The sequence below is a fragment of the Nothobranchius furzeri genome, chromosome 2 (genome assembly GCF_043380555.1).
Source record: "Nothobranchius furzeri strain GRZ-AD chromosome 2, NfurGRZ-RIMD1, whole genome shotgun sequence".
NCBI classification, from domain to species: domain Eukaryota; kingdom Metazoa; phylum Chordata; class Actinopteri; order Cyprinodontiformes; family Nothobranchiidae; genus Nothobranchius; species Nothobranchius furzeri.
This window is the reverse complement of record NC_091742.1, coordinates 7,460,371-7,472,659: the sequence shown is the minus strand read 5'-3', so window position 1 is coordinate 7,472,659 and position 12,289 is coordinate 7,460,371. Positions and strand designations below refer to the sequence as shown.

At 41.5% G+C, this 12,289-nt stretch overlaps 1 protein-coding gene across 2 annotated transcripts; it reads right to left on the bottom strand.

Moving 5' to 3' along the window:
* Nucleotides 1-285: 285 nt before the first annotated feature.
* pdia6 (protein disulfide isomerase family A, member 6) lies at nt 286-10,708 on the bottom strand. 2 transcript variants are annotated; one of them, XM_015947415.3, is made up of 13 exons: nt 10,574-10,708; nt 10,156-10,297; nt 7,551-7,608; nt 3,087-3,213; nt 2,465-2,571; nt 2,260-2,387; nt 1,903-2,017; nt 1,334-1,474; nt 1,124-1,208; nt 957-1,029; nt 729-887; nt 553-649; nt 286-477 (listed from the first exon to the last, which is right to left on the bottom strand). In XM_015947415.3, the coding sequence occupies exons 1-13, from the start codon at nt 10,590-10,592 to the stop codon at nt 406-408; spliced, it is 1,323 nt and encodes a 440-aa protein (XP_015802901.3). In that variant the 5' UTR covers nt 10,593-10,708; the 3' UTR covers nt 286-405. The 2 variants fall into 2 exon arrangements, with proteins under 2 accessions (XP_015802901.3, XP_015802902.3); XM_015947416.3 differs by having other exon boundaries at nt 2,260-2,384.
* Between the last annotated feature and the right edge of the window lie 1,581 nt (nt 10,709-12,289).

Genomic DNA, 12,289 nt, shown 5'->3' with positions numbered 1-12,289 from the left:
CCTGAACAGACGTGACAAATCCACCAAGATCCTCACAGGCCGCTTCTCAAAGACAGAAATCATATCAGGTTGTTACTTTCACAAGTCCACGTCCTAAAACAGGTGCTTTAAGGCAGCTGAGGAGAGGAGAGGGAACGTCCTCTCCTCAGCTGGTGGCAGCTTTATAAATATCCAGCTTCTCCAACGTTCAGCAGGTTTATGAAAGTGAATTCACCGCGGGGACATGGGTCCCCTCCCTCCTGTCTCTGTGGGACAGATTTATGATGTAGAAAAACTGCAGATGTCTGATGTCTTTTCTTCAGTAACTGAGCGACGGTGTCTGATTCGTCCAGGAGAGGGAAGGTGGGACCAAACAGCACCAGACCCAACCGAGTCAGCCTGGGTCAGATCCTAAGTGATTCGGACTCATAACTCATCCTTCCCAAAGTCGTCATCCAGGTCTACATCACTCAGGTCATATTCCTCCTCCACAGGAAGCTGAGGGTGACATGGAGAGGGATGTTGGAAAATGTTCCCTACAAACCTTCAGCGTGAGACATCGCCCCCCCTCACCTGTCCATCTTTGCCATCCCAGGCTTCCACAGTGTTAATCTTGGGCATGGTGCCACCTCCCAGCGTAGCGGTCGATCCACGGCCAACAGAAAGCTCCCTGAAACCACAGGTGTCATCACCATCTGTTCTGTGTAAATTCTCCACACGTAAACAAATCAGACCAACAGCACCCCTACCGGAGGAATTCGTGAATGCCAGTCTCGCTGAAAGAGCCTCGAAGGAGAGCAAATTTCATCTTGCGTGCGTTGATGGCCGCCATGGCAGGGTAGCCAAACCCACCGATACCCAGAGAGGCCTCCAGCTCCATCTGAGCGCCCGCCTCCGTCCAGAGCCAGCTGGTAGGAGACATCATTAAAATCTAACGTAGGATTTAAAACCCAGAAGGATCAGACTCAAGTACTTACCCCCATGACTTCTTCTTATACTTATCAGCCATCTTCATCATCACTTCCAGGTATCCGTTTCTACCAGCAGCACCTGGTGAGAAACAAAAAACAGGTAATGTCACCATTAAAAACAAAAACCTCTTATTTATAATTCTGAATTCAAAGTTAGATGTGTGTGGTCTCACCCGTGTCCAGGATGTGAGGCAGGACGCCAATTATACACAGCTGACTGTCCTCACAGGTGTTCTTCAGGATGTCTTCATTAAGGATCTGAGGAAAACCCCACAAACTTTGAATATAGTTCACAAAATGACTCATTTTAATGCGTCACTGTAAACTTATCTTCAGCTGCTGCAGAAAAGAAACGTCTAAAAGTTCTGAACATTCCCACTGACCTCCAGCAGCTCAGGAGGAGCAGCGTTGTCCGAGAACAGGTCCAGTGCTTTCTCAATGATGTCTCCACGAGAGCGACCTCCCTGGTAGACCTCTGGCTCCTCCCCTTTGCGGAAAATTTTGATAGTGGGAAATCCACGGATCTAAAAACACGAAAAGATTCCTGAAATTCCAGTTTCAGATGGGTGACGTGGAGCAAGAATCGATCAAACCTGGACGAAGATTTGCATTTATGGCATTGTAACCATTTCCTAGTTTATTAACTTCATAAAAATCAGTTTTTTTACTACAGTAAAATTGTAGCACCTGATGTGGAGACACCAAAGATACAAAACCATTTAAATTGCGTAATTAAGTGTTTTCCAAAGAAAATCATCATTTTACCTCAGATCACAGAAGCTACTCAACCTTTTAGCTCAACATTAGCTTTTTTTAGTGATTTGTTTGATACTTCCATGACAGAATGACTGCAGCAGTAGATTTGCATATTAGTGCAATACAACATCCCAACTTTTAACAAAACCAGCCTTTTCTGTTTGCAATAGTTACCGTCTAATCCGTTTGCACTCACCTCGTAGCGGCTAGCTAGAACCTGGTGTACAGTAGCGTCCACGGCTCCGAGGTGAACTTTGCCCTTGGTCTGCTCCTTCACAGCTGTGGCTGCAGCTGTCCACTCTGGCTCCAGGCTGGAGGAAGGAGGACGAATTGTGACTAATGTAGCATGAATGCTTTCCACAGAATAAAAATCTAAATTAAGGATAGATTTATTATTGTTTTAAGAACAAATTCATTTTTAATGCTTAAAAACACCAAATTTATGAGATTCAGAGAAATAAGCTTTTGTAAAACGGCAACAGAATCTAATTTGTTATGCAATTAAAATCTGCATAGGTTGCTATGGTAACAGTTTGTTTGCTACCAAACTCACTTTTTGCAGTGTCCACACCAGGGAGCGAAAAACTCCACCATCCAAACGTCTTCACTCTCCAGCACCAGCTTGTCAAAGTTGTCATCTGTGAGCTCGATCACGTCTTTCTTGTCGCCGCCGCCACTCTGCTGAACAGAATTCAAAATTATTTTTTTACAGTTTCAACAACTTAAAAAACATTTCTCGGGTTCACCAACTCCTCTACCTGTTTGCTGTAGCCAGAGCCACCAGATTTGCCACTCAGCCGCTCTTTCACAAGCGTACGCAAAGCATTCATTGCTCCATCCACAATGGCCTGGCTACTGCGTCCCCCTGAAGGTGTTAACTATTATTGTTATTACAGTTTATAAACATGATTTAGCTTTTTCCAGACTTTGTATAAAATCAAGATTTCAGCAAAAAATAAAATAAAAATAAATAGGGATGCACCGATACCTCTTTTTTCCAAACTGATATCATACCGATACTTGGATCTGAGCACTCGCCGATGCCGATTACTGATACCAATACTTCCACCACACAAAAAAATGCAATGATTTGGAATACAGATTTTATTTTCTTCTCTGCTTTCAACAGGAAAAGACTGAGGTAGATAAAAAGTAAAATATATGAATGGAAATCATCACAAAACTAAAATATTAGGTGAACAGAAATGACAAGTTACAGTGAAGCCATTTTCAAGCAACTGCATTGGTATCGGTTCCTGGTATTGGTTAACTTTTACCGATACAGGCATTGGTATTGGTATTGGCACCGATAACGATACCAGTATCGGTGCATCCCTAAAAATAAATAAATAAAATCATCTGGAGTGACATCATTTGTACCTTGGTACTCCTCTGGTTTGTTTTTATTGGCTCCAAAGATCTTGATGGTGGGGAACCCTCTGACGCCATACTGGCCTCCCAGTGACTTATGCTGGTCAGCGTCGACGGCACCGACCTTAACGATGCCCTGAAAGATGGACAAAGACAGAAGACGGCTGTCTGAATGATCAGGGTTCAAAAGGAAATCAGAGCACCTCTTTGTTTAGATTTCAAACATAATGCAGCTCTTTTGAACGTGTTCGGCCAAACAGGCATTCATTTATTTAAATCTTTAATCGGTTGATTATGCTATGGTCTTCCTTTATTTGTGTCTTAACAGTTTGACAACTATTCAGATGAAATGAAGCTTTAAGAGGACTTTAATATTTGAATGCTGCATCAGCATCCACTATAGTATTCCTGTCTCTTTATTATTCTGCTTCTGTAGAGTTTAACCGTTTCAGTTAGTGATGCACACATATGAAATTTTTGGGCCGATACCGATATTAGGATCACTGTTATGACTGATGACCGATATTTGCCGATACCGATATACTGACATTAATGCTTCTAAAATCAGCAATTTTGCATAAAATGAAAATTATTAAAGCAGAATTTACGTTATGTACACACACACGCCACACACATTTACGCTTCCGTGATTATGTTCACGGTCACATGACTAAACAATTACACATCACCCCCCCCCAACACACACACCCTCTGAAACAGGCAAACAAATGGAGACAATATGGAAAAAATATTGGTTGTTATTATTGGCCTGGTTTTATTTATCGGACCGATATGTTAAAAAATGACTATCGGCCAATACCGATATTGATGCAGATATAATGTCCATACCTAGTTTCAGCTCCTTCAAATTTTCAGCTATTTTAGCAAATTTGGTATAAAAACGATCACTTTTGGTATCGACATCTACTATTTTTTAAGATTTTTCTGCAATATTTCAGCCCATTGAAATATTTACTTATTTTAATTAGTGCGGCTCGAATGGCAGCATGCATCCCCACACATGTTTGACCGACTGCCGTGGAAAGTGTGTTGTATCATGATTTTTGTGGCCTCACCCCAATTCCATTGCTTGGTTTCTGTGGCTAAGATTTGTTTTTACCTTTGTAGCGTAGAGATTATGACAATTGTCAACAATCTGCCCACTGATCATAGCCTTTGCATAACATGGCCTTCTCCTACGCTACACCTTTTAAGCGGACAAGTTTCGGCCAACACCGTAGCCTCCTTTAGAGCACCGTCGATGTTGGTGGCATCACTTCATTCTCCAAACGCAGAGGGCCAAACAGTGTTGCCAACTCAGCGACTTTGTCACTGTTCCTAACGACTTTTTGACCCCCCTCAACGACTTTTTCCAAAAAGCGCCTAGCGACAAACCTAGTGACATTTCTCAGGACCCGTTGCTACTTTCTGTAGAACTTTCTTGTAGATATTCCCTACAGATTAGCAACAAAAACCATTTGCACTCTGAACCGTTCTTCCGGGAGTAAGGAAAGAGAACGATAATCTGCACATGTGCACGAGGACTGACCAATCAAACCGTTTTCGGCCGGGCTGATTCGCCGAAGACAAAGGTAGGGTTGCAGTGCTGGAGAACGCCGATTTACGTCTGCTGCTGCTGCAGCCTCACGCTTCCACTAGAGATGGCACAGGCGTCAACCTGCGATCTCTGGTTCTGCAGCCATCAGACACTTTGGCTTTTCCTGCATTTGGCAAATAAAGTCAACGGGAGTTTCAACTACCGTCCCGTTTACACACACAGCTCTGTGGCTCATCTGAATTTCCTTCAGTGACACAGGGATAATACTATGAGACACCCGCTCCCTTTTGCTCGGTGCGCCGTTATTATCACGATGGAGAGAATACACAACAGAGAAGTTGAGAAACTATGAGGTGTAAAAAAACTGCTTTTTAGGAAAATGTCTGAGAGAATGAGGAGAGCATGAGGTCTGAGGTATATCCTACAACAGAACTGTTTGGATCACCACACCATATCCGTCTAAATGTCACTTTGATACTTTTGGAATTTATTGTACATATTAAAGCAATTTGGGCCATTTTAATCATACTAATTAATAACTTTAACACATAACAGTTTTTATTTTCCTCCCTATTAGTCCTAATATAATATATATAAGGGATGTGTATTTTTGAAATTCTGGCGATATGATGCATATCACTATAGAGGGGAGACGATACGATATATCACGATATATTGCGATACATTCAGTCAGACATTCAGTCAGACGTTACAAGCAATTTTTTTACTGAATTTTTTGTAAGAATGTTCAATAAACAGTCCAAACTGATACGTAACGTGTTTAACATGAGGTATCTGAACCATGATGGAGGGATTTACATTTCAACGGCGGAAACAAAACTCGTTGCACACTGCTGCCAACTAGCGGTTGGCGATTGAATTGCACAAAATGAAAAGAAAATACACAAATGTTTGCATGTAAATTCTTTCAAGAATTCGATACACGGCTTTTGAATATCGATGTAATAATCGCAGGAAAAAATATCACGATATATTGCCATATTGATATTTCCAACACACGGCTTTTGAATATCCAGGGGTGGACATTAACTTCAAAACCAACCGGCCAGCCGGGCCGGTAACTCTGAATATTTACCGGCCCCGCCAAGAATCTACCGGCCCCGCTGGTCAGCTGCCAAAATGAGTCAAAATAACAACTGAACCGTTTTAAATGTAATAAACCTTTATTTTGTACACATTCACAAACATAATAACGTATTCAAGTTTGAATTTGTTTGTTTCAGTTGCGCTCACACACACACACACACACACACACACACACACACACACACACACACACACACACACACACACACACACACACACACACACACACACACACACACACACACACACACACACACACACGAAAGGCAGAGAGGAAATGGAGGACATCAAGTAGTTAAAAGAGAAACTACAGCTGAGCCGAGGCGTGCCTCGAATGGGGCGCGTCTGATCTGAACTGAGGAGCGGCGAGCAGCGGCCGGATTTCGTGAGCAATTTGCTTCTCGGCGCTTCCGCGGCCGGTGTGTCCCCGACGTTAAACGCCGGCTTTCAGCCCCTCCCCCTGCTGCTTCCGTCTGCTCTCGTCTGTTTTCCAGGCGATGCGCTGCTCAACTCGAACACGGCCATTCTCTGCACCTCCCGTCTTCTTTAAAACGCCAAGAATCATTCCACCTACGCACACGCTTCTCTGCTTCATACCGTTTCGAACTGTCTCGCTTCTCCTCACCAGTTTTAAAGCGTTTTGCCGGAGATTTCATCAAGAAATCCAATCCCAGTGGTGGCGCCATCTTCCTGCGTGCTTGTGTGTTTCTAGCGTGGTTCCACTTCGTCTTTAATAGTGAACTTATAGTTCACGTGACTATAACTAGAATCGTGCAGTACGTGCACAGAGGCGCGCAGGTTCACGCGCGCGAAACGAAAACGGCAGCTTCCTACAGGGCGGGGCCATGATGTAGGTGAAAGCCGGTGTGTAAATGACAAATAAAGCTTGGGCGCCACCCGGGCGGTAAGTCGTCAAGTATTTACCGCCCGACAAGAAAATTTAGCGCCATTGGCGCTCGGGCGCTTTAAAGGTCCACCCCTGATATCGATATAATATTGCTGGAAAGAATATCACGATATATTGCCATATCGATATTTTCTTACATCCCGAATATATATATATATATATATATATATATATATATATATATATATATATTTTAGATGCTATGGGGAAAATGAACGCCAATGTGATGTGATGATGTCATCAATATGTAAATTAGCACGTGATGTCATCTGGCGACATCTAGCGACTTGGGGGGGGGGGGGGGGAGTTCAGCTACTTTCAGTCAAAAACAGTTGACAACACTGGGGCCAAATGTGTTAGCTGAAACCTGTCAGCTTAAAAAAGCTATGCTGTGTTTAGAAAATTCAGCAGGCAGCATTCAAACTGCATTTCTTCTAGAAAGGCAGTTCATCTAGTTAAGTTTGATTTTTGTCTTCACATAAAAATAACTTCCCTTTTTGTCTCACGACCCTGATGTTCCAGAACTCTCAACAGAACAAAAATATTTGACAAATAAAATCTATTTCTCCGATTTATGCTTTCATGCTGATCACCGTTCCGGTTATACAGCCACATTTCTCCTGTTTCATTTGTTAAAACAGGAAGGGAAATTTATGTTGACAGCAGAAATATTAGCTCAGTATGTCTTTACAGTTAAAGCCTTCAAATGGACTGATTTTTAGTGATATTGCTGGTTTTTATTCATTAAACATGTTCCAAGGTAGAAATTTAACTCCCAAGAGCAGAAACTTACTAGTTTGTTCTGAACACCAACCTAAGATCATGTATCAAACAATGCATCAGTGTGAATGTTTCTCTTCATCATCTTTGTAATTTAAAGTATAAGTGCTGTTATGTTTACCTTGAGGGCTGTAGCTGCCTTTTTCCACTCTGGAGCCAGACTTTGACAGTGGCCACACCTGTGAGGAGAAACAAAAGAAAACAAGTTGTGAACGATAAACCAAAGTAAACCAGAAGGATAAACCACTTTATAACCAGGAATGACATTTTATTGTGCTTTAAAAAGAAATAGGGGGCCATTCTGAGCTAAGGTATCGGAGTGCTACTACTAATTTACCTGTTTAATTATAGATTCACTAGGATAAATAAAATAAACTTTATCTCTTACAAAAAAGAATATTTACTAAGACATCACAATGTAACTGTTTCATATTGTTTGTGTCTGGTGAATGTCTCTGGCGGAGTGATACACCCAAGAGGGGGTGCTGTTCGGTCAGTGGAGAGTTAGCGGGGAGAAAAAAAAATAACGGTTAATAAAGTTATGGCTGCAGCTCTGATGAAGACGTTTCCCCGTGTCGTTCTCTCGCTCTCTCTCTCTCTCCACCCATGACCCTCGAGTAGAGTAACATTCAGCTCATCCAGAGTGTTACACTGGTGGCAGCGGTGGGATCCGAACCCACGCCCCCAAAGAGACTGGATGGGGTGCTATTGGCCAAGTATGAGATCTGATATTGACCAGTTCTGCTCTGTATGCCTCACATGTGAAGCTTATAGGAAACCAGTTCCACAGAACAGGGCCCCCCTACAGTCCATACAGGCCTTTCCAGTTTGTATGCACAGACATCACCGAACTGCCCCTCACCTCGAAGGTAGTGCAGGATCATTTAACAAAATATGTGAATGTGTTTCCAGTGCAGGATCAGAGAGTACAGGCCGTTGCAGAGCTCCCGTGTGAACGTTTCATTCCTGAGCATGGGGTTCCGGAAGAACCGTTTTCAGATCAGGGACGGCAGTTTGAATCCGAAACTATACAGACAGTCTGCAAAAGGCTTCAGATCAAGAAAAAAAGAACCTCACCATATCATCCTCGTGGAAATGGGATGGATGAGCGGTTTAATAGGACGTTAAAGGAACAGCTAGCGAAACTCATTCACCAGTTTGGTGGAGAATGGGATCACTTCTTGCCAGCTGTGGTTCTCTCCTTTAATTCCACGCCTCATTCAAGCACTGGTTATTCCCCTTACTTTCTGGTCCACGGCCGGGAACCCCATCTACCTGCCGCTGTGTCTCTGTCCACACCGGGTTTGCAACTGACTCCTCAGAACTACGGCGCAGAGCCGGTGAGTCGTCTGGATGCGGCATTCAAGGCCCTTCACTTTCATCGAGAGGACCAGAGGCTCAGGCATGAGTATTATTATGACAGACATACGAGATTCAAGCCATATGAATGTGGTGATCTCGTGTGGATGGGCGATCCCACAGCACAGAGAAAGAAACTGGAACCAAACTGGACGGGGCCTCATCGGGTCATTTCCTCACAATGATGGACGGATTTACAGGCTACTGGATTTGAGGCGACCCGGGCCTGACCTTAAAGTCATTCACTATGATTGCCTAAAACCATACCGAGCTACTTGGAAGGGATCAGACACATACGTCGATCGGCCTGAAGGTTTACAACCTGTGTACAGTGTTCCACGGTATACTGCATTGTCAGGTTCCCTTCCCCTACACTTTGGACATCCTGACCTGGGGCAGGGTGTGGCTCCTTCTCACCCATCTGTACCTGTACGATGCGGACCCTCGGAGGCGCAGTCCGCTCCTGTGGTGCCGGCACAGCAAGGGTCATGCACGACTCGTTCAGGTCGCGTGGTTCGCAGGCCAAAGCATTTAATGCTGTGAGACCCTTGTATTGAGTTGAAAAAAAAAAGCTCTGATGTCACGGTTGCATGCTTTGTTTGGAAAGCATTCCTTTTTTTTATTGATCCTCCATTTTATTTTAGGATGAGATTTATTGTTTTTCTAGAACTGAAATGAGGATATTTCATTTAAAGAGAGGGAAGAGTGTAGGATGAGATTTATTGTTTGATAATGTTTGTGTCTGGTGAGTGTCTCTGGTGGAGTGATACACCCGAGAGAGGGTGCTGTTCGGTCAGTGGAGAGTTAGCGGGGAGGAAAAAAAACTGTTAATAAAGTTATGGCTGCAGCTCTGATGAAGACGTTTCTTCACTCTCTCTCTCCACCCATGACCCTCGAGTAGAGTAACATTCAGCTCATCCAGTGTTACATAACCATAGCGTGTGTGTGTGTGTATCTTCTCCATCCCCAGTGAGTCGTGGAGGATGGCTGCTTATACTGAGCCAGGATCCTCTGGAGGTTTCTTCCTGTTAAAAGGGAGTTTTCCTCTCCACTGTCACTAAATGCTTGCTTAGTATGAGGATTGCTGTAAAGTCACTGCCACTCGTCAGTGACTTGATGCAATTTGCTGGGTTCCTTAAATAGGAAACATTTTTTCTGATTGGCTTAAAGAACTGACCGGTATTGGAATGTTTACTGTGTGAAGTGTCTCGAGACGACCCTTGTCGTGATTTGGCGCTTTATAAATAAACTTGAAGTTCGACACCATGCGATCTACTTTAATCCCAAAGTTTCAACAGGTAAAAGTCTCTGAGCCATAAAGCATTTGTCCAGCTTGCAGCAGGATGCTGCTGTTGAACTAGACTCACCAGGGAGCGTAAAACTCCACCAGCCACAGACTGTCGCTCTGGATCACCTCCCTGTTGAAGTTGGAGGGTTTAAGCTCGATAACATCATCACTGGATGAGTACATGGCGTGGACAGACAGGACCAAAGAGCAGCCCAGCACTCCTGGAAGACAACATCCATTATGAGGCTCTCAGAAAAGTATGCGTGATTAATTTAATCCAACAAACTAAAATATATACTTTTAGGACATTTAAGAGTTTTTCTGATGTGAAATTAATTTATATGAATTCATTGATAACGGAGGCCTGCCCCCTTGCACAAAAACTTAGCCAAACAAGCTAACTACATTAGCTAAGCGTACTCAGATAAACACACTGTTAACGAATATTCAATATTTATATTTCTTAAAATTAAAAATAAGTTTCTAAGACAACTCACCGAGTAAAAGAGGTCTCATGGTTTCGAGTGCTACCTCCCGGTCTTCTCAGTTGAAAAACACAGACTGGTAGCACTGCTGTGGTCCCCACACAAATACATCAGGAACAAAATCTCACCGTGGCCCACGATGATTGGTTCACTGCAGGTGACGCCGAAATCCAACCAATCAGCGTACGCCGTGTAGTATCACGGAGGAGAGGACGGAAGCAGCAACTGCATCAAAAGATAAAACAGGACTGACTCATCCTTAAAATGTACTGACTGATTATTTTTTAATGCATAAAATACAATTTACCATTTTACATTTAAATGTATAAATTAGTTTTTTAAAAATTGTGTACATAAATGCGGTTAACCTAAATAGACATCTTGTAGCAGATTCAGAGGACTTTAATAGTTATTTGTTTTTATTTGTGCATTTTCTTTAAAACATCAGTGAGTAAAACAAAATAATATAATGAATCATGAAAAAGATCAATGACTTTTCAGAAAACAGCAAACAAGAAAAGCATTACAATGTAGTTACAGCTTATCGCCACTGGAGGGAGACAATTACCGTCCTTGTTTCAGTAAAAACTGAGTTTGTAGTACTGTACTGGCTGGGTTTAGCAGTATTTTGTCTCCACACATCATTTTGAGCTCTGTTACATGTTAAATTTGTGCTTTCAGCTAAATTAAGAGAAAAAAATGTTAGAGCGAGTTTCCCTGTCACTTTTCAGTAATGCTAATGCTAAAATGTCATGGCGTTTTGCTTAGGAAATAATTCAATTAAATAAAAATACCTTATGTTAATTTTTATGTTTATTTATTTGGCAGACGCTTTTATCCAAAGCAACTTACATTATACCTTAATAATCCCAGAGGGAAATTAAGTGTTGTAACTAATTATTCAAAAGCAATAATACAAAATAATGAATAAAATAATAGTAACAATAATATTCACAAGTAGCAAAAAACAAAACAAAAAAAAAAACAGTTTCCGACATAACTCACCGAATAAAACATTACAATACCTTTTTTAAAAGGTACACATTTTGTGTAAAACAGAAAAGAATGAATGCGTTTTGATTTAATGTAATATAAACTTTTCATTCATTTACTTGGAATCAGTTTTTATGTATTTTTTATAAACCTTTATTTAAACATCAGTACAATACAAAATGGAATTAAACAGTACCACAAAAATGGTGTTGTACTTACAAAGAAATTGTATGCATAGATAAACAAATAACAGTTTTCAGAAACAACAATAGAAATAGAAATATGGTAGGGGGAAGTAACTGATCAAGCCAAAGAATAAAGTGATGGAAAGATCTTGATTTTTTCACAAACATCAATAGTTTTTATAGCTTTGGGTTAGTGGAGTTCTTAATTGAGTTAAGATACTGTACAAGTTCAAAGGAGAATACATAAAAAGAGGGATGTCTTCCTAAACATTTGGACTTGTGAATATGAAATTTAGCCATTAAAATCAACAGGTTAATCATATATCTGTTATCAGAGTTAAATTGTGTTTGGTTTTTGTGCAGACCAAACAAAGCATATTTCCAAAACAGTACAAATCCTTTAAATATATTTTCTGAAATGAAAACACATAAACTCTGCCAAAAATCTTGAACAAGGTTACAAAACCAAAAAAGATGTATAGTAGATTCCTTGGAAGTTTTACAAAAGCTACAGCTTGTGTCAATGTCTAATTTGAATTTGCTTTGAAGA

Coding starts and splice junctions, on each gene's coding strand:
- pdia6 (XM_015947415.3), bottom strand. Junction 1,209..1,333: donor CTCCTCCTGAGCTGCTGGAG/GTCAGTGGGAAT, acceptor GGTTTTCCTCAG/ATCCTTAATGAAGACATCCT. Junction 1,030..1,123: donor GCCTCACATCCTGGACACGG/GTGAGACCACAC, acceptor GTTTCTCACCAG/GTGCTGCTGGTAGAAACGGA.